The 22917-nt window shown below is 34.9% G+C and overlaps 1 protein-coding gene and 1 long non-coding RNA gene across 2 annotated transcripts; both read right to left on the reverse strand.

The window, feature by feature from the left end:
* Positions 1 to 13555: 13555 nt before the first annotated feature.
* Positions 13556 to 15758, reverse strand: LOC110904963 (WRKY DNA-binding transcription factor 70). Its single transcript, XM_022150825.2, has 3 exons — positions 15395 to 15758; positions 15044 to 15145; positions 13556 to 14490 (listed from the first exon to the last, which is right to left on the reverse strand). Exons 1-3 carry the CDS (start codon positions 15682 to 15684, stop codon positions 13986 to 13988), a joined length of 897 nt encoding a protein of 298 aa, XP_022006517.1. The 5' UTR covers positions 15685 to 15758; the 3' UTR covers positions 13556 to 13985.
* A 4152-nt stretch (positions 15759 to 19910) lies between these two features.
* On the reverse strand, positions 19911 to 22917 carry LOC110904962. The gene is made up of 3 exons (XR_002572851.2): positions 22458 to 22917; positions 20413 to 20652; positions 19911 to 20186 (listed from the first exon to the last, which is right to left on the reverse strand). It is a non-coding gene; the product is annotated as an uncharacterized LOC110904962 (long non-coding RNA).

Here is a 22917-nt window from a genome sequence, read left to right on the forward strand (position 1 = left end):
AAGGGGGTTTTTCCCAGATTTATTGGATTTCCTCCTGAATTGGTGTATAGGCATTATTGCCTAGTGGAGATGGATATGATCCAATGGCTCGTCAGTGATCCAAATTTGCCGTTCAAAAAAAAAAAGATTTTTTTTTATTATGGTCCTGAATGGTACCAATTTTTTTTGTCTTTTATGATTTTTGGCTTCTAGTGATTTTTAATGTTTTGTATTTTTTTACGGGTATTATCATAATAGGTATTGATATACGTTTTTATCGATCTTTACTTTTATAGTTTGCGATGACTCAAGCCAATCACCGCGAAGCGTGAGGGAAAAACCTTTTTCTATTTTTTTAGAGTAAACTTCCGTTTTGCTCCCTGTGGTTTGGTCGTTTTAACGGTTTTGTCTCAATCCTTTAAAAATAGTCATTTTACTTCCTAATCTATGAAGCTTATCTCTATTTCACTCCATGCCTCTAACGCCATCCAATTCAACTGTTAAATTCTGGTCACATGTCCCTCACATGAGGCAATTTAGTCTTTTCCCATCCCATTTAATCTCTGTCTCTCTTAATACTATCCTCTTTGTGTCTCAACGTTCCCTCTCTCTAAACCCATTGTGCCCTAATGCTAATACCTCGTATATTAATAAAATTTCACATTTGTTTATTCAAAAATTTAAATATCAGAACCCGTGAGTATTCACACATTTTTTAACGTTTAGTTAATATACCTTATTCTTCATACAATTTTCATTTGTTAGTATATATGTACTTTTGAGTTAAAAAAAAATTTAAATTTTCCAACCCGTGAGTATTCACGGGTAATAACCTAGTATATATACATATACGATGGCCATCTTAGGTAGAGGTGCACAAACAAACCGTACCCGGAACCGAACCCGAAAAAATCTGGAATTGATTATTTTTGTACATTGGTATTTTATACCCGTAAGCGAACCCGACCATACCCATATGGTATGAACATGGTATCGATTTTGAGTTTAATATTCATATCGGATTTATACACGGAAATACCCGAAACCGGATATACCCTATACCCGAAACCGGTTATTACCCTATACCTGATACTGGTTTTTTTAATACCCGATAGAATACCTCAATACCCGCATATTTAAAGTATATTTTTGTGTCGACTTTACAACTTGTATATTTAAGTTTTTAAAAAATGCATATTAAATAATTTGTACTTGAGTGAATTTTATGTTTTTATAAGTTATTTTATAAATTACAAATAAATTTTTGATTTAAACGAATTTAATTTTGTGTAAAATAATTTATAAAAAAAAACTTAATTTTTAAAACTGGGTATTAATATTTGGACCCATATCCGGTTATTGTCAAATCCGATCATACCCTATTCGGCTATAAAGGGTACTATTTTTCTCCTCCATACCCGTACCCAAAATCTACCCGGTTTCTCTAAATACTCGATTTTCTAATATCTGATCATACCTGGAATAGGGTTAAAAAAAACCCGATTTGTGTATCTCTAGTCATTGGTTTTTAATTTTCATAATAGATGGGCCATAAACATAAAGGTTTTTAGTTTTTATAATAGATGAGCCATAACATAAAGTATAAATATTAAAAATTTTAAATGGATCAGGGAACGTGTGCATTTTATGAGGGCCATTATCTAATTGCAAAATGAGTTTCATGGGCCAACATTCAAAAGCAAAACAAGTTTGATGAGCATTGTCTCTCCTCATAATTTCCCAGCCTAATAGGCTAATACTGTCACAGGCTCACAGCCCATTTCAGAAAACCAATGTCGCCCAAACCTAGGTCAGTGGCGGACCCAGGAATTTTTTCATGGGGATGCGGATTTTTTTTTTAATTTTTGGCGTCTAGATATATACATAAAAAAAACCGGTTCGAGTCGGGTCGGGTCATGTAAAAAAAGAACATCAAACTTAAATTTATATAATCATCAAAAACACGTCAACCATTGTTACAAACATATTTAAAAAGTCACCCAACGGGTTTTCATTTTAATGAAATCAAAAATAAATAACAAATAATAGAATCAACAATAGTGCAGCAGAGCTTTATCATTTAATAATGAAATAAAAAATACAGTCACTTTTTTTAATGAAATCAATAATTCCTATAATTGCCATTTGCCGACTGCCGTAACATACACAACAGCAACCTTATCAAAACTCAAAAGAGGACCTTATCAAAACTCTTGAAGAATGAAATCAAGGACTGATACCTGGTCTGCACTCTGTCTGCGGCGATATTTGTGGCTGTGGCTGATCGATCGAAACCTGGTCTGCACTCTGTCTGCAGGTTAATCTTTCTGTTTCTTGGTAATTCTTGGTCGCTGCAACAGAGAGAGAGAGGGGAGGGCGGGAGAGATGAAAGGTCGATTGGGTTTATTTGGGTTATGTTTTCTTTAATTGATTTAGTTATTTGGGTTGGGTTTTACCATAAACTTATTCAATTGGGCTTGCTGTTGGGTTATAGGAATATAAGTTTTATTTAAAGAGATTAGTGGGCTAAATTGTTTATATAATTGGGTCGGGTCTAAAATTGTGTACACAAATTTTTTTATATAAATTCCTAACATTTTTTTCTAAGGGGTGCGGTCAGAATTTTCCAAGGGGTGCGGTCGAAATTTTCTAAGGGGTGCGGTCGGGATTTTTCGCGAAAAATAACACTAAATTTTTTTAAGGGGTGCGGCCGCCCACCCACAGGCTAAAGTAGGTCCGCCCTTGACCTAGGTATATAAACATCCCAAAAAGAACACGGGCTAAAGTAGGTCCGCCCTTGACCTAGGTATATAAACATCCCAAAAAGAATTTAACCAAACCGATCAATCAAATAATATAGAGTAGGTCTGGCCAAACAGTTCATAAGTCGAAGGTAGCTCTAAAAAACTTGCTCAGTTTGTGCCAATGAGGTGGTGGTGGAGTGGTAAGGGAGACACTTGGTGTTCTAAGGGACCCAAGTTCGATTCCTGACCTCCCCATTATTTTCTGCGGCACCTGGTGATGATGAGAGGGACTAGGCGAAAAGGAGGAGATCGCTAGTTCGATACTTGAACTGAGCGGGTTTTACCTCACCGCATTGTTGTGCATTCAAGCGAGTGTTTACGGGCTTCGGCCCTTGGTGAGGGTTTTTCCCGGTTCGGAGGCGAGTGTATCCTGATGTGGTGAATTTCGCCAGTAGCCAATTTTGAGGATTCGTTGGCCGTTCAAAAAAAAAAAAAAAAACTTGCTCAGTTTGTAAAGAAGCCGAGCTCGAGCTTTTACACAAATTAACTTCAACTTCAACTTCTATCATTCTATAGCCCAAGTAAATTAAAGGCAGTCAATCTTAAGATGTTATTCCGTCCAAACGATCCAACACCAAATTAAGCCAAATTTGTTTAAAACCGGACGAAATTGAGCTCTTAGATTTGTTTTTGTGGTTATTTAAAAGCGTAAATATTCAACTCGTGATCTTTCACACGCACAAGAGGCTTTGTTGATACAACCAGATTTTTTAAAGCATATCCAGAACATTTAATTAATTAAGGCCAGATATTTTATTGCAACTATCTTGTATGGCAATTTGAAAATTCAAAATATAGAAAAGTAATGAGAAATGTGTATTAACTAATAAATGTTTTGACGGGCTGAAAGGTCAACAAACTTCCCAAACCCCCTCTTTCGCAATTTCGCCCAAGCTTATCTAGTAGATGAACAACAAATCAGTTAACAGAATAAGTTTGGAGAACCGACCTGAATCAAAACTGGTTTGGAACCGATTCCGTACAAACCGTTTCAGTTTGGTATACAAACCATAGGTTTGTGACCAGTTTCTATTCTTCACACCAAAAAGTTAAGCAAACCGATTTAAAATAAAATAGAGAACCCGTCCACTTATTTAACAAAATGTTCTTATATTGATTTAAAAAAACAAGTATAGAAACCTAGTTTTTAATCCTTAAATAGTTCAAAAACAATTAAAAAAATAATAAAATTCGTATTTTATGTTTTTTTAACCTTTTTGTCGTAAAAAAAGTTAAGAAAAAGTACACCTAAGAACCGGTTTGGTAACCGGAACCGAAACCGGTATTTCAGACCGACCAAACGGGAGGAATCTAACTGTTTCAACCCGAAACTGGTTTGACCAAGAACCGGTCAAGGTCAAAACACATTGGGTTCCTAAAAAACCGAATTGTTCATCTCTATTGTGATTATAAAGCTAACATAAAGACTAAAGTTCAAACATTTAGTAAGATAATACCCTGACCTAGTCAGTATAATGGGGCGTTAAACACCTCCCTGTGGGAGCGTTATAGCGCCAAAGAGCAAGGGGTGACTGAGATAACTGGTGTGAGAGGATGGCAGCATGGGGTCCGCCAACTCCAAACCAATCATGCACAAATACTTTACTTTTTTTCTTTTATTTAATTTACAATTGAAATCATTACACACTTCTGACTAAAAAGCGAGTAATAACCCATTTGCCTATGTAGTAGTCACTTTTACAGTTTTTAGTTAACACGTCAGAAGTTAACTTAAACCAACTTTGGAGTTGATAGGAGTATCCAAAAAAAATTGGGGATCAGGGGTATCCTTTATATAAAACCGTAAAAAAAATTACACTACGTAGGAATTAATGGGTATTTTTACTATGGAGATGGAGTTGAGAAGTATCCTGTGCTACCCTTCTTCTAGACTAGGTTCGCCCTAGTTGATAGTGACAAAGATACCAGATAAAGCAAGTTCGGTTTTTAGCGTTTAGAAGTACGTATATATGAGGAATTTTAACTACCCTAGTATAGCAACTAACAAACCGAAGATAATACAAATTTATATAAATAGGGGCCAGGGGTATACACAGTTAATTAGAAAAGTGGTAAGCAACCAAACATTATTTAATGAAATGATTTGAGTGTTAACCTCCCAAATCTGTACATGTGATTGCTTGTCCTAATCTCTCTAAATAGTCATGATGGGCCGTTTTCTGCCTGCTGTTGCGGCACATGTTAAATAATTTGCTATTTTATTTCAACTAACCAAAGTACTAAATTTTCCATTGTACATGTGATCACTAATTAACGTAGTTTGATTTTTTTTAGTTCTATTGGATTAAGTGCATGTTTGGCTTAGCTTATTTTCAGCTTTTAAAAAGTCCTTTTGGCCAAAATAAGTCAGGAATTCCTGACCTTTGGCAAATCCCTCTCACATAAGAAGAAAAGCCAAACATTTTCAAAAGGACTTTTGCCCTTCAAAAGTCCTTTACCCTCAAAATAAGGAACCCCAAACACCCTCTAAGATATACAAACTCCAGGGCTGGATTTGTTATAAATTAGATTTTTGAACTAGAATAGTTAAGACGAAAAAACCTCGGAGACGAAAACAATAATTTATGCTATTTAAAATTTCCCGCACATTTTCTATATGTTTTACATGGTATTCTGTGTAAATTTGTGGGAGAGCATATTTGCATGGGTTAGTTCGTTGCTTACATTTCTTGAATCAACTTGTACTGGTTTACTTTATGTTCTCTTCAAACATTTGATCTCTACATTTTAACTAGTTCATCTTCTTAAACATTTTTTTAGATTGTGAACATATCATTGTTCAACTCCTTTAAACTAGAACAAGAGATACTTTTATAAATACATAGGTTAATAAGTTAGAAATGTGTGATCAACCGAGACTATTTAATTACAACATCTACCTAATTTTGTTTTATACTGTCTTTCTTATCACTGTTTATTATAATAGGCCCCAAAACTCCTTTCTCCTCTCCTTTTTAGTTCAACGAGTTGTGTGCATTTTGGCTTTTTCCAACCTTATTAATAATTGGCAAAAACATAAATATCAAGAATATTGCCAAAGTTAATTACTAACCTTATCAACTCACTTTAGTACGTAGATCTCTTATGTTCTTTCAAATAAAATGAGATAAAATCTACCCATAAAAGACCATCATATCATTCAATTAATATGGTCAAGGTGTGATCAAGTTGATATCGAATTTGGCAATGTTGGACAGTGTTACAAGATTGGTCCCAACTTGAGAAAGACTCGAGCTTGAATATATGAATCATAAAATGTTGAATAAAGCAAATTAACTTATTATATTATAGAAGGTGATGGTATTTAGGCTGGAGGGTGTGGTTGGAGCCCCTTAAGGCTTTATCAGTCCACCTAAGCACCATGTAGGAGCTATGTCAGTTAGGGCTGTTCACGAGCCGAGCCGAACCGAGCGGACCTTTGCTCGTGCTTGGCTCGTTTACAAATCGAACCGAGCGGAGCGGCTCATTTAAAACCGAGCCACAAATCAAGCGAGCATTTTTCGAGCAGTAAATATTTCGAGCGAGCGACGAGCGAAGTTCGAGCGATTTGGACAACCGTGTCGCCCGATTTAAATTTGCTGAGAGAGATAGTGACAATGTAGGGTCTCAAGTTTTTATGTCTTAATAAACAAGCACATTTCATGGCATAATACTTTTCTTATGAATAACAATGTTGTGGCCAACGAGGCGATAATCATATTGCACGAACAATGACGTTGAGAGCAAGAGACGATTGACTTAGGGTAACGACATGAAACATTGAGGCGATGAGCAGACTGTCGTTTATCTGTTTAGGGGTTTACCTTTTTGATTTGATATTAATTTTTAGGATTTAACTTTTAGATTTGATGAGCAGACTGTCGTTTACCTGTTTAGGGTTTAACTTTTAGATTTGATATTGGCGTGATCGTGTTAGTACGTATAGATATAGTTCTAAATTTGTATATAGTTGACAAAATCTAATAGAATAGTATATATATAAAACTATAAATTTAATTTATATTTAAGTATACATGTATGTGTGTAAAAATATAGGTGTCTGTATATGTATAATTTATATTTGTGTATATACATGTTTAGGAATGTATGTGGATATGTATATATATACTAACTAAAAATAAATTCGATCCGAACCGAGCCGAGCGGACCTTTGCTCATGCTTGGCTCGTTTACAAACCGAACCGAGCAGAGCGGCTCGTTTACAACCGAGCGTCAAATCGAGCGGCTCATGCTTGTCAGTCTAGGGCTTTATCATGCCCCTCTTTAATTTGAAGGGTGTGGATGGAGCCCCCGTCATGATTATCTAATTATTTATTTTTTAAATTAAATGACAATTTTAATAACTAAAAAATTAAAAAAAAAAACATAATTTCATTAAAAAAAATAAAAACACTACAAAGTCATTAAAAACACATGATACTAGAAAAAAAACACAACATACTAGAAAAAAAAAACTGCATATATTTTGCCCGAATTTGTGCCTTACGAGCCTCCAAAATGACTCGGTCCTCCTCTGGTAGATTTGACAAATCTTTTGCGAGAAACTCCATGTCTTTTTGGATTTGTTTCTCCATTCTAATTTGTTGGTCTTTTTCCCTAATGGAGATTAATTTGTTGAGACTTGCCTCGAAGTCGCTCAACTTTGACGGGCCATCTGATGGCGTTGTAGTAGACTTTCCACGTGCTGCTGCCTTACTTTTATTCCTACCAGTTGGTCGAGGCAGCTCTTCTGGTTCTTCAAAGTAAATGATATAAAAAGTATAGAGAAAGTGAAGGGAATTGAATAAAAAAGTGAAAGGAATGTGTGGCATTTATAATATTAATTTATAAAAAAAGGTAAATTGCTAAAATAGTCCCTAACGTTTGTTCACATTTGCTAGATCCATCCAAAAAAAGATTTTTTCTCATATGAACCACTGAGGTTTCAAAAAAGTTGCTAAATCCATCCAAACTTCAAGGACGATTTTAGCAATTTAATAGAACAAACTTTTTTTGGATGGATTTAGCAAATGTGAACAAACGTGAGGGACGATTTTAGCAATTTACTCTATTTTTTTTATTTTCATCTTTTTATTATATCTCTTAATTAACATAAAATCTATTTAATTTCATCTTTTTATTAAATTTCTTATTTAACATAAAATCTACTAGTTTTTTTTTTAAACGACGAATTTCTACAACAGACGATAGATTCGCACCTGCTTTTGCAGGCCCTCCACCCCACTCTAGCCAAGACTATGTTGTCTTAACCGGGCTCACGCTTCGCATCAGAGTTTGGTTTGGCGCTCCCCGACAAAATTTCCAGCCTACTGCCATATGCGAGTAGTTGCACCCTCCACAAGAGCCGAAAACTCTCTGGAGTAAATGCACTGTAATAGAAAACTCGGGTGTATTCCGCGGGTTTCGAACCTTTGGCCAGGCCTTCACCCAGTATTTTTTTGTTCATTTATAAAATAAAATACACGTTCTTGCTAAACAGGTAACAAATTAAACCCGAAAACATTTTGTCGTATAATTAACTTTATTAAAGGATTAGTAATGAGTAAAATGTTTACATTTTAAAAGACTTGGTTAGATGATTATAAATATAAAACCGTATTCATAATTGTAAAATATAAATGATTAATCTTTATTATGAAGTGGGTGAAGGACTGGTCACAGGTTCGAAACCCGCAGAGCACACCCAAGTTTTCTATTACAGTGCATTTACTCCAGAGAGTTTCGGCTCTTGTGGAGGGTGCAACTACTCGCATATGGCAGTAGGCTGGAAATTTTGTCGGGGAGCGCCAAGCCAAACTCTGATGCCAAGCATGAGCCCGGTTAAGACAACATAGTCTTGGCCAGATTGGGGTGGAGGGCCTGCAAAAGCAGGTGCGAATCTATTGCCTGTTGTAGAAATTTGTCGTTCAAAGAAAAAAAAAACTAGTAGATTTTATGTTAAATAAGAAATTTAATAAAAAGATGAAAATAAATAGATTTTATGTTAATTAAGAGATATAATAAAAAGATGAAAATAAAAAATAGAGTAAATTGCTAAAATCGTCCCTGACGTTTGTTCACATTTGCTAAATCCATCCAAAAAAAGTTTGTTTTATTAAATTGCTAAAATCGTCCCTGAAGTTTGGATGGATTTAGCAACTTTTTTGAAACCTCAGTGGTTCATATGAGAAAAAATCTTTTTTTGGATGGATCTAGCAAATGTGAACAAACGTTAGGGACTATTTTAGCAATTTACTCTTTTTAATATGACCGTTTCAAACGGTCAAATGCATTAACTCTCCTCAGTCAACGCGTTTCTTGCTCGTTAACACCATGGCGCACACCTTATAGCGCCCCTCTTTAATTTCATGGGTGTGGTCATATAGCGCCCCGGGGTGCTATAGTTGCTGAGTTGACGGGGGCGGCGCCCCCACACGACCTTAGCGAAAGAAAGTGGTGACCAATCAATTTGGCTCAAATACGATAAAGACTATTATATATTTCGATGCTAGGTTATAAACTCGTGTATTACACGAGGTTGTATAATAAAAGTGATAGAATTATATTATCTTTAATAACAAGCTTTATATAACTGACGTATTTTTATTAACATATAATAATTCACACAATTAACTTAAATAAATTTATTACAAAACTGGCCTATGTTAATAAGTCCATGTATTACATGAATTGAATACTAAAAAGTATGTAATATATAAATGTATATATATTCTTTATTTGACTGAAATTACTAGTAATATTTTTGTTATTATGTATCTTTTGTATATAACTTTTATTATGTATCGATCTTATACAATACTAAATATGTATCTTTTGTATATAACAATTATTATATATCGATCTTTTACAATACTAAATAGAGGTGTCAAGTACTCAATCTGGCTGGGATACCCTTAAAATTTATATATTTCTATATATCTTATACAATACAACAAGAGACAAAACCCAAACCAACCTAAAACTAGTACTCATTTGGATAATGGTAATCAATGAGTTAAACATATCTATACAAAAGAATGACCTATGACATTAAAGCACATATTTTGGCAAAAACATAAAGTTTTAACATTTGATACCACTGTAAGCAAAAACATAATAAAATGTTTCCAGCTCACTATTATCATTGTACATGAAATGCATAAGATCTTACTCAAATCGTTTTGGAAATGAATAATGCAAATCAAACCACTTGTGGAAAGTTCGTGTGCATGTAACAAGCATAAACAAAACAAATGGTACCCACTTGTATATGGCGACTTGGTTGCTTGGGATGTATCGTCAATTACTTTGACGTTTGACAACTTGGTCACTAGCTTGGAATGTATCGTCAATTACTTTGACGTATGACAACTTGGTCACTAGCGTATTAGTGATATCGCTTTTAAGTTGTGGGTAAGATTGTCTACAAAAAGTTTTTTTGTAATTATCTGTACGTGCGTACAATTCAAGTTAAGATTAAAAACATGTTATTAGTGTCAAATGTTACAACATTAATCACGATATTTCGATGTCGATGTTGAACATTATGTGACGATATGTTGTGATACAAGTATAATAATACATAACATTATAACATTATTGTGCACGTTATAATACACTTAAAGAGTTATGAAATGATTACCAATAGATAGAAAATTAAAAACAATGAACATGAGTGATGGACATTAACATCACGTTTATATATATGAAGTAAACCGGGTTTCGTTGTTTTGTTATGGTTATATATAATCAAAATAACCAAATCGAACTTAACAATACTTTTTATAAATGATATATAATCGTAGTTATGTTGTAAATAATTTATTTGTTTTCATTTTATAGCTTTTAAAATACATTTAAGCTTTATATATAAAACTATTACACCGTCACGACATTTTTATATTTATCTTCTTTCTAATACATTTATCACATACAAACTTATGTAGGTATATTGAGTTGATTGCTATATTTAAAACCAAAGGATCCGCATAACCACCCAAAAAAAACTATTATATATCTTTTCAGTATAATAAGTTGATTGAAGAAAAAAAGTTTGATAGGTTGCTATGATAAGCTTTGAGAAAAATAATAAATAATTTATAAATCACATGCATATATTATATATATTTTTTCTTTATATTTCATATACTTCTGTCAGGAGATTGCATATACCTTTTATTTTATGTGCTCTTATTTATGAAGTAATATAGTGTTGCAGTTAAAAAACTAAAGCTTGTATAAATTGAATACTAATGATGTGTAAAATTAAAAGGTTCATTGATTGACTCAGTAAGATTATGAATCATTATTTAAAAAAAAAAAAGATAATTTATATTATAAAAAGAGCGTACATGTCTTATGTTCTATAAAGCTCTGAGCCTTTTCTTCATCGTCTACTTAGACTAGAAGGTATGGGGGCCGGCTAGGACCGGCACCGGTCCCCCACACCGCCCCCCTCCGTTCGTTCCGTCGTCCCCAGCAACCCACAGCCGAACTTGCCGCCCCACCTTCTCTCTCTCTCTTCTTTCTCTGTCCTCTCTCTCTCTCCTCTCTATCTCTCTTTCTCTCTCTAAAGAATCAAATAAATTAAATTTTTAATTGTTTTTATAAATTATGTGGGGGCCCATCCTCCACCCCCCTTAAAAGTGAAGGAGGCCTATCCTCCACGAGTCGGTGATGTGACGCCAGGGTGGCGGCCCATCCTCATGGGGATGGGGCTCACCATACCCTTTAGTCTTAGACTAAAAGGTATGGGGGCCGGCTGAGGCCCGGCTAGGACCGGCGACGGTACCCACACCGCCCCCTCCCTTCGTTCCGTGGTCCCCAGCTCCCCACAGCCGAGCTCGCCGTGCCGGCTTTCTCTCTCTCTCTTCTTTCTCTGTCCCCTCTCTCTCTTTCTCTCTCCTTTCTATCTCTTTCTCTCTCTAAATAATCAAATAAATTAAAATTTTAATTATTTTTATAAATTATGTGGGGCCCGATCCTCCACCCCCCTCAAAAGTGAAGGAGGCCCATCCTTCACGAGCCGGTAATGTGGCGCCCGGGTGACGGCCCATCCTCATGGGGATGTGCCTCACCATACCCTTTATTCTTAGTCTCCAGCTCTTTTCGTAGCCTCTCCACCTCCACAGGTTTCGTGCCTCCACCGCTTTAATTTGTGTGGATTAGTGGGTTCATCGATGAATCTTGTTTGTGATACTTATTTTTGTAGTATTTGCATAATTTAATACTTAACTAAAAAGCCACATTAACTTAATTTGTAGTATTTCATTATGAAAAACACAAGTTTTTAGCTAATATTATAAGTAAAAGTAATAGAACCTATTTTCAAAAAGTTCTTTAACGTCTATTCGCCTCCAAGAAAGAAACAAAATTAGGTCCATAAAGCTGTGGGGGTGCACTGAATTATAAATTTTGGATGTTATGCCATTTTATATTATTTACTCAACAACTTAACATGTATTTTTTTGTCATTTCCTTAAACAACTACTATAAAAGAAGAATTCCATATATATAAACGTTTTAATTAAGAGTATATATGGAATTAAAGGGTTATAAGAAATTGTCTTACCAGTAAAAATGAAATCAATCTTTTGTTGTTAATTTTGTTTATAAGACCATGTGTAGTGGTAGAACACTATAATGCCCTCACCATGGGGCGTTTTGCGCCATGTGGCGTCCTAGTCAGCAAGGGGGCATTATAGCAAAAGTGGTGTAGTGGGTATAATGCCCATAATGCCCCATTCAATCATTTTACATTTATTTTTGTTTCGGTCGAAAGATGGTGGCAACGGTCGAAAGATGGTGGCAACGGTCGAAAGATGGGGGGTCGAAAGATGGTGGCAACGGTCGAAAGATGATGGCAGCGTTATAATTTAAACGCCGAACGGGATTTTTTTCGAAAATAACGCCGTAAAACGCCCCCTGTAATGGGGGGTTGGGCGTTTTCGGGCGTTTTCGCGCAATTTTTTAAAAAAAAAACGCCCCATTACGCTTGGTCTAAGGGTAAGCGGGCCTATTTTAATCACTAATCTAAATATTCTTGTTAGGTGAAGTCTCACAATCATTGCAATTAAACAGTTATAGAATACAATCTTATAAATAAGAAGGCCTATAAACTTTCTTAAATTATTGAGTACAATTTTACCTTTTATAGTATTATTACTTGGTGTGCATTCAATATATAACTAACTTATATATAACAAACTTAGTGTAAAAAATTCTGACAACCATATAAATATATAACACATGTACATGCGTAATGCATGAGGGAAATGGTGTTATGCAACCATCTTGGGTATTTGAAAAACAATAAGTACAGCTAGGTGTATTTATATAAATTTCAAAGGGTTTTTTATTATTTATTAAAAAAAATCTTTTCTACTAAAAGACTTCTTGTCTATTTACAACTTACAAGTCAAACATACTAGATGCGATATAGATTGTTGCCTTGTTGGTTCTGTATTCAACCTCATAATAATATCGTAATTAATTAATTAGTTAATGATGTGTAATTAATTAATTAGTTAATGATGTGTAGATAATATATAGAATTAAGCTGCCCACATGAAATTCAATGAGAACTCCGATAGATTTGTACATGAGTCAAACTCGTGCGTTCTATGCCTTTCCCACTTCACAATTGTTTACATATGGTCCCAACCCTATATACGTGTTCACATTATGAACTTTTATATTATACACAAACTGATACAAAACTGGATCATCAAGCATTTAATAAAAATAAGATGCAGGATGACATATTTAATATAAAAACTACATTAAAAATAGCTTTTATATAATTAACTCAAACACAAGATACTATATTACATTGTACATTGTGCATGTGGTGTTGTACACCTCTAATAATCTTAATGCACTTTAATTTACAAAATATATAAAACTAACCGAAACAAGCGATAATGACAAGATCTATTTACAAAACTTAACTTCAGTTTTCCACGACGATTGCTTCTAGACTGTATTCAGATTAACGACGCGAAGAAAATATAACAACCAGATACTGAGGGTTTTTGGTAAAATGGAAGTTATACCTTGTGCATTAAAGGTTATTCTTTATCATGAATCTCATTGATTCCATGATATTAATCTAGGATGGCAGCGCAGTTTGTTGCTCGTCTACCTGCTATCCTTATGTAATTTATCCTGATGATTGATGATTGGAATGAAATATTATATTCCTTAATCTAGGAAAACATTTTGATCAAGTAGACCAATACCACCACTCAACAAATCATCATTGTTGAGATAATCCATATACATATAGCCATGTGAGCTAGTGGATGCACAAGAATCTTCATGGTCAAACCTCATGTACGATGCACCCTCATGGCATGAACCCAAACCAGCCCCCAATATCTCGTCCCACCTTAAAGGTGGGGATGTGTTTTCATCATTGGCTGATGAAACAATGTCAGAGACATCAGTACTTTGGTCCTTTGAGTCAACTTCTTGTTTTACGGAGGGGTCAATGTGTGCATTTGTAATAGTGGAGGGGCTGTTGGAAACATGGTAAGTGTTTTTGAAATCTTGAAAGTTTAGGACAACTTCATGGTGTGTGATACTAGGGCAAGTGTGCTTGCCAAGATATGTGATGTGGTACATGTTTGATCCATCTTCCAACTTTTGGACTTGTTTTTGTGCTTTGCACCCGTGAACATGCTTGTGGGTGCACCTAAAGTAACACCTGCAAATATATTTTATATAATTATTTTTGTAATATAGATAATCATGAATAAATTTATCAGTTTGATTAGAGCATGGCCGATAAAACATTTTTGTCGTTTTAAGCCTCCAAAAAAATGTCACATCATCTAGCTTTACCATTGTGAAGCTAGCTTTTTTGGAGTGTAGTTCTTGGCAAAGAACTAGAAAAAACAGATTCGAGATTCGGGTGGCGCTCGTACTTTTTATACATAAAAGTGAGACATGAGTGGTTAAAAATAAAAATAAAAGTTGTGATGATGGATAGTTTTAGGTGTTTTTACATTTCCTTATTGGGTGGATTCTAAGGGTTATTTGAAATGAGTTTTTCTATAATGTCCTTATGATGTGGTGCTTTCTAGACAATCTTTTTTTACCTTTTTTTAACAGCTAATTTCTTTAATCTCTTGTTACCTCATTTATGTCGGGAGTGGGACATATCGATATCGATGAAAGCACTAATCAAATTTGCTTAATAAATAAATAAATTCCAAAATGAGCATAAAGGTTAATAAAAATAGCTAACTAGTTAGTACCTTGGGGATTTAGAGTTAAGGATCTCTTTTTGTCCATACTTTCTCCATGCAAATCCATCTTCAATTGTTGCACTAGTTATGACACTAGTATCAATGGTCCTTCTGCAAAATAATGATCAACAAAATATATATTAAATAACTTGTTATACTTTATTATTTGCCACTTAGGTTATATCCTAATGATCAAGAGTAATTATCTATTGTGAGAAGACTAAGATTCAATCAAAGGTGTAAATATTTAAAAGGAAAAATTAGTCATTAAAAAAATATAAAAAAACTTGTTATACCATCTGCTATATTAATTGTACTATCCACTAAAATAATAATTGCACGTTTTATATGTGCGTGTACCTTCTCTTGTAACAACCTCTTCGTTCCTTCACCGCCGGCTTCTTCCCGGAGTAAACTTCCGGCATATTTTCCACCGGAAACCCGTGATTCTCACCGGAAACAGAAGAATTCAACATGGAAATGCCACTGGAAAAAGATCCCAGTATTTCTGTTAACAGATCTTCAACCGAAACCAAACCGTTAAGATTCTCTTTCCGGCAAAGTAAATCTTGCAACCTTGTTGTAGAATCTCGTCCTCTAATTAAGGTTTCGATTAATCTTTTGTTGTTTTGTTCCATTTCAGATATCATAAGTATTGATTGATATCTGAGATGTGTTATCTACAATAAATGGCTCGAGTGTAAAGTGAAGTTGAAGTGAGTCGATTATATATATATAGATATAGAGAGAGGGTGTGTGTGTGGGGAAGTTATAGAGAGAGAAAGTGAGGTGGAAGGAAGGAACCAGGAAGCATGTAAATCAGTTCTAGGAAATTTCCATGTAGAAAGGAAAAGAAAATCTAGAGAAAACAATAGTGACGTCAGTACTATTTCGTCATGTGTGTTGTCATGTTTTTTGCTTATCTGTCCCACATTAATAATTGAATAAAATAAAATACCTTCTGATCTGATCCAATGTATACTAAGGTTCGAAAAAATTAACCTTGATGGATGGATGGATTATGATCCATTCAACAAGTGATATTGACAGAAAGATAAGTGGTGCATTCATCCAACCTGCATTCGAATTTCTTTACTTTTTTTTTCCTGTTTTGCCCTTTTTTCATCACCGCTGACGTAGTGCCCCCCAAAATATTGAAGTAAGGGTATACGGTGTGGTCGGTAAAGGGGCGCGGCAAAGTCGGTTTGCCGAGCGTCAACACCGCCGCCAACCCCTTTACCGATCGGTGTGGTAAATGGAGCGGCAACCGCTTGCCGACGCGGGAAGAAGAGAGAGAGTGAGGGAGCAGGAGAGAGAGAGGGAGTGTATGAGAGAGAGGGTGTTGTGGGTGGGGTCTATGCCATCTCTCAACCAATCACACATTTTTCCTTTTTTTTTAAAAAAAAGTTTAGCACTTCACCAAGTGTGTAAACCATTGCCAACACTTTTCACCAAAGTTTAAACACTTTTCACTGATTGACGTGGCACACTCTCATTGGTTGATTTTTTAGTTTGCCACTCCAAAGTGTTTAACCACTCCTTACACCCTAAATTAGTATAAGTTGTTGATTTGTGGAAAGAATGATGGCATAATTAGACAACTCTTTTTTGTTACTATTTTAGTTTAGGATTAAGATTTCCCTGGTGATTTTAGTGAGATAGAAAAGGGAAAATCCGGTGCATGTGGAGTGTTGAGCTGAGCTAAGCTGACTTGGTTCTGATATGAACATTCTTTCTTACTTTGCATTACTAAAAGAGGTTGTTTTCACAACTCGAACCTATGCCTTTTAGGTCCCACGATACCAACCTTACCGCTGCTATGTTCGCCGCCTAGACTTATTCTTTGGTTTATTACTAATTGGTGTTAATATGAAGCGATCCCCTTCAAACAATGTCCTCCTGTAACCACGCGTATTATAATCGACAACCACCATTAAAAGTAGTCATTTTCCCTTGCACACCTCATCTCTCTTGTCTTCATCCTCTGCCCCTCCCCGAGGTGAACCAACTTCATCCACGCCCTTCGCGTCCTCGATAAGTTGAAGAGCTAAACTATTAATACCTTCTAAGAACCGCACTACAATAAAACCAAACCGACTGTGAAAATACCAAGGTGAACAAAAGGAGGGACGTTACATCATGTTAAATTTGTGGACAAAAAGTTAATACACTCTAAAAAACATTGATATTTTAGAACAAGTTCTGGAAGGATTAATAATAAGAAATCAAATATTACTCTACAATAATTTAATCATACACTTTCTAACAAGCACCAAGTCAAACCCTAGACACTACTAGTACTTGTCGCTACATTCCACAACCCTATCAATATCAACAAACAAACTAAAGGACGGACAAACATACTGTTGCAAACAAAGCACGAGAGACACTAGTTGAAACATGATTGTTAGGGAGCAAAAAAACAGTAGTAAATACCCGCTTTGCGTTGTAGTTGTTAGAGAGCGAAAAAAACAGTAGTAAATACCCGCTTTGCGTTGTAGTTGATAACCCGTAACAAATTAATTTCTGATCATTTTTTGGCAACCAAAATTCATTTTCAACTGACCTTGGCAACCAAAATTTTCATCTCAAACATATTCACGCTTGTATTGCGACCGACTTGTTTTCAGTCTCTATTCGTCCGACTATATTATCTCGGTCGCGTCATAAACTTATATCGTTAATGTTTAGTTTTATAGAAGTGGACAAGTGGTACTACTTAGATTACTAGGACAACATCACCCAACATTCAAATTAATACCTTCAACGACTACGACTTTTGTATGTAACTGCAGCGTTCAGTATTTTAATCAGCTCTCTATTTAACACTACAACTCTTGCTTTAAGTTCTTATTTTATTATTATTATTATTATTATTATTATTATTATTATTATTATTATAATAATAATAAGTAGTAAATAATAATTTTCTATTGAGCACTAACGTTTGCTTTAAGTTTTTATTTTATTATATTATGTTATATATTATATTATTATAAGTGGTAAAAAATAATATATTGAAACGTTACTAGAAGCGAATTTGTCCCATATTCTATTCAAGACAATTTTTAGCAAGAATCTTTCCCTTTCACCTTAGATGTCCTCATATCGTTTACCCATTCCAAAGCACATATATTTGACTGAAATAATTAATTACATAACGAATAAGATTTAGAGATTTGGACTTGAAAGTCTATAATCTTATCACGATCACCATCAATGGCTGGTTAACTTGTTTCAACTTTCTCGAACGTACACTGTTTTTCCACTTTTTAATTCAACGAATATATATAATCATCTAAACTTGCAAATAATATCTGGAGTTATATTTCTCATAAAGTGTATAATACAATATCTATTGGCCAATAATAAAGGTAATATGACTAATCACATTCATAATTTTCACTTTCGTTAACTCTAACGTTTGTTTTAGAACAACCTGCAACATCCTGATTAAAATAAAATTTAGTCAAGTATTTATTAAATAGCACCGAGAGTTACTTTTGCGTTGAGTATGATTACCTTCTAATAGCAAAAGTGAAAGTGAGGAGTGATATTAGTCATCTTGTCGATATGAATAATTATCAGCTAATAGTTAGGTGTTAGTATAAATTATTAAAATCAATATCCCATATAAAATTAATAATAAAGTGTTGGTGAAATTCAAATGTATAACCAACCATCTAAAAACTATTATTCGGTTACAGCATTATCACACGCATGGATTGGCAAAACAAAACATAAGATCATGTGTAGTGGTGAGTGACACAAATGTCTTATTTTTGGGCATGAAGCAACACGTGACGCCTAGTCAGCAAAGGGGTTTGAAGTTAAAAAGGGTGTAGTGAGGTTTGAACTCTTGCAATGATTAGATATTATAATTGAATTAAATAAAAAAATTAAAAAACCATCACGGAAATTTTATTGGTCATCCACTTTTGAATCAGACGTTTTAAGGGAAACGCCCCAACCCAATTGTAAACTAAAATTTTATTTGCATTCGATTGTTCCAACGCAACGCAAGAATCTATTACTTTCCATCTATTGATATGTACATACACATAGTGCAAACTTCGTCATATTAATGACATATACATAGTGCGTCATATTACATATACACACTGTATGCTTTGATACCAAGTGCAGGAATATTGGTGTAGTAATTATGTGCTAGACAATACAATAGTTTGCACTCAAATTTCTCCGTCCATTATGTTTACTTTTGCAAAATATCAATGTGACTCTACACACACACACTGATTTTTTTATACTACATTTGTAGAATATCTTCTTGATAAATAGCTTGAAGTCGAGGATACGTATCAGTGTTCATTAAATGAATGACTTGAATTTAAAAAGACCACTAGTTATGTTCGATTATTTTAATTGCAATATATCCTAAGGGTGGTAGGGGCGTTCGGGTGGAGCAAATAGCGGGTAGGGGTACCCCGTCGGTACACCGGCCGACAATGGGGTACCCATAGAGGGTAGTTGTTTGAGGGTATCAATCATCGCATGAGGATATAGAAGAGAGGTAGAGATGGTAGGTCCTCAATCACCCCCTACACAATCATCTCCCACCCTGGGCGATTTGAGCTCGAGATGGTGAAAGGGTTCAATCAAAACAAGATCCAGCGGGTTTCAAGAAAAACGGCGACGCTATTCCGGCCAACGAGAGCTCAGCGACGACGATGGGACGGAATGAAAGTGTTTGGCGATTAAAGACTCTAGCATCGACAATTGGTTATTCAACCTAAAATTCCTCAACTAGAGCCGCCATTATTGTTCCCAATTCCCATCGTGCTTGCTGCCAGTTTGTAATCTGGTTTTATATTCTTAGCTGAAGGTTTTTTTATTCTTCGTGAAATTATACAAATTCAAATTTAAAGGGCCCCCAATTTGGATTTGGCATAGGGCCACCAAAAGCGTAGAAACAACCCTAAGTTTATTACATTACATTAGAAAAACATAAATAACAATGAAAAAGAAATACAAATCATATAGTGAGGCTACGGGTTTACTAGATAACGGACCAAAGCCTAAAATTAGACCAAACTTCTTTATTATTCAACATATATATTGTCGAATCCCCTTATCCCTGATGACGTTCAAAGGGTCTTCGCTGACGTCGGAATATCCCAGCCTTCGTTTGCTACAAAAAAGGAAACCGTTAGCCTCGTCATGGAGGGCCTCGGGGGGGGGGGGGGGGGGGGGTACGTGACCAAGCTCCGGCGTGAGAATAAGTAAACTTGCCGGAGAGTAAGAAAGTAATGTATTCCGATGAGTGTGATCACCGGAACAATCTCTATGGTGTGAATCTGATATAAATGTGTGTGTGTTTAATATAACGGAATAAATGAGAGCATTAAGTGAGATACCTTGGACTTGCCTTTAAGATCATTCTTTACCTTCCTTATATAGCCGGAAACCCTTATCTCTCCAATGGGATCATACCAAGATGATCTAACGGATTCTATCGGTCTTTGGGAGACTCAGACACGTGTCTGAGCCCCAACGGTGGAATTGTATCCTCATTTAATGACGCCGGTTTGGTGGTACAATGCCCAAAACGGGTAAATGGGGCAACCTATTAGCCCGTCGTCATATATTTTTTTTGTCTACAAATACACACCAAAGCCCAAAATTAAACCAAAATTCTTTATTATTCAACATATATATTGTTTTGTCCATAGCTACACATAGTGCAAACTTGGTCATATGAGTGACATACACTTGGTGCGTCATATTACATACACACACTGTATGCTTTGATTGTAACTACACGAATTATTTGTCAAGTTATCACAAAAGTTGACACTTAATGATACTAATTATTTGTTTGCTAGACAATGAAAACCAGTTTGCACTCAATTTCTTCTTCATTCATTATGTTACTGTTGTGTGATGTCACTAATGACTCTATATATATCATTGTTAGTTTCGTATGCTGTTTAAATGTTTTTTTGGAATTTTTATTGCTTTAATGCATATCTTGAAGTCTTAATTGCTTTAATTCATATCTTGAAGTCAAGCATGTATATCAGTAGTCATTTTAAATGCATACTTAGTTATGTTCGATTATTTAATCGTAAGTTATATAATTCCATTGTTTAATTAATATCTGGATAATTATTCATTTATTCATATATTTGTATAATCTAAAACCCTACTAAGAAATTATGAATATCTAGTTTTGAACACCTCTTATTAATAGTTTTGCTAGAAAACATTGAAACAAGTGATAAATGTGAACGAAACCAAAAATAATATGTAAAACTTTTCAAGTAAAAGTTTTCTAAGATTTGTTATAAGATTTGTTATTTCTTAGTTTGTCATATTGCATTCTAGATATAACGAAAGAGTATGTAGTTCAAATGTTATCGAATGAGAGTTTTGAAGAGAAAAAAGGGTTCTTTTTTTTCATCATAATTCTCATTTACGTGTTATCTGAAGATAATTTTGGTTAGTACTAGTGGCGGAGCTAGAAATTATTTACTGGGGGTGCGGATGAGGTGTTCAACCATATTTTCAAGGGGTGCGGTCGAGTTTTTTTTTGCCTAAAATATACACTAATTTTTTTTTCAAGGGGTGCGGCTGCCCACCCTGGCCAAAGGGTAGGTCCGCCCCTCGTTAGTAGTCCGAATGAGACCTCCCCTCTAAGACTCTAAGCGGAATGTTCCTATACTTAGTGAGCTAGCGCTATATTATGTAAAAATATTAATTTAACATGCATATTGTCCAAACTTTGTTTCCATGCAGATAAAGTTCAAAATAGTTGTAAGAGTAAACTGTTATTTTGGTCCCTGTGGTTTGTGCAGTTTTGCCATTTTAGTTCAAATCTCAAACTTTTTAAATCTGGGTCCCTGTGGTTTGCATTTTGTTGCCATTTTAGCCCAAAACTCAAAATCTCTCATTTTTACTGTTTTAAGGTCCATTTTTTGTCTTTATCTGCAGGGGTAGTTTGGTTCATTTAATTTTCATTAAACCAATTCCTTTATTAAAAAACCTCAAATATAAATACCCCCTTATTATGGCAGACCAATTACATCATCATCTCCAACATGCCAACATCCATTCATCCAGACATACATTCATGTATATCCCAAACATACACACCAAAATTACTTCAACTAAACATAAAATGCAGAAGCCTTAAAACTTCAAACCATCATTATTACTTCTAAACAGTTAATTGTTTTCAATCAAAAGCCCTAACTGCAGCAAATCATATCCAATTACTCACCGATGATACAAACTAAACAAAACCTAACAATAAGTTATCTAAAACCTACAAAAAAAAAACAAATCTAAACAAATTAATTCAATTAAACCCTAACCTACACAATTCACTTACTTCAGCACCAAATTAACCACAATCAGATCACAATCAGAAACAAACAGATCCAAATCAACAATCACTAACCTTTAAAATGTGAATCCAGATCCAGATCCTCGTGATCTCGATCACTAAAAATGGCGGCAACTAGAAAACAGCAGAGAGCAACACCGACACTCCAAGTATCAAAACAAACATACATCGAAACCGAAATAAACACGAAACCCTAACACAACAACAGCACTAAAAAACGACCCGTGGATCCTGTTGGTGGTGGGTCGGGAGATTCTGACTCGTCTAACTGTTAACTACCATCTGGGCATCTGGCTTTGAAGTATCCTGAGATTTTTGGAATTAGGGCTTCTTGTAAAATGGGAAATTCGAGAAAAGCGGTGGAAGCATCACCGAATTGGTGTATGCAGATGTCACCGCCCAAGACATGTGTTCTTTTGGAACCAAGTGATGATGATCAGTACAAAGACGTTGAAACAGAGTTGAAAAAGGCCGGTTAGGGTTTCAATATTGGGAGGTTGAAGATGATGATGTA

The sequence above is a fragment of the Helianthus annuus genome, chromosome 14 (genome assembly GCF_002127325.2).
Source record: "Helianthus annuus cultivar XRQ/B chromosome 14, HanXRQr2.0-SUNRISE, whole genome shotgun sequence".
In the NCBI taxonomy this organism is placed as follows: Eukaryota; Viridiplantae; Streptophyta; class Magnoliopsida; order Asterales; family Asteraceae; genus Helianthus; species Helianthus annuus.

Coding starts and splice junctions, on each gene's coding strand:
- LOC110904963 (XM_022150825.2), bottom strand. CDS start 15,684: ATGATATCTGAAATGGAACAAAACAACAAAAGATTAATCGAAACCTTA. Junction 15,146..15,394: donor AGAGGTTGTTACAAGAGAAG/GTACACGCACAT, acceptor ATTATTTTGCAG/AAGGACCATTGATACTAGTG. Junction 14,491..15,043: donor CTTAACTCTAAATCCCCAAG/GTACTAACTAGT, acceptor ATATATTTGCAG/GTGTTACTTTAGGTGCACCC.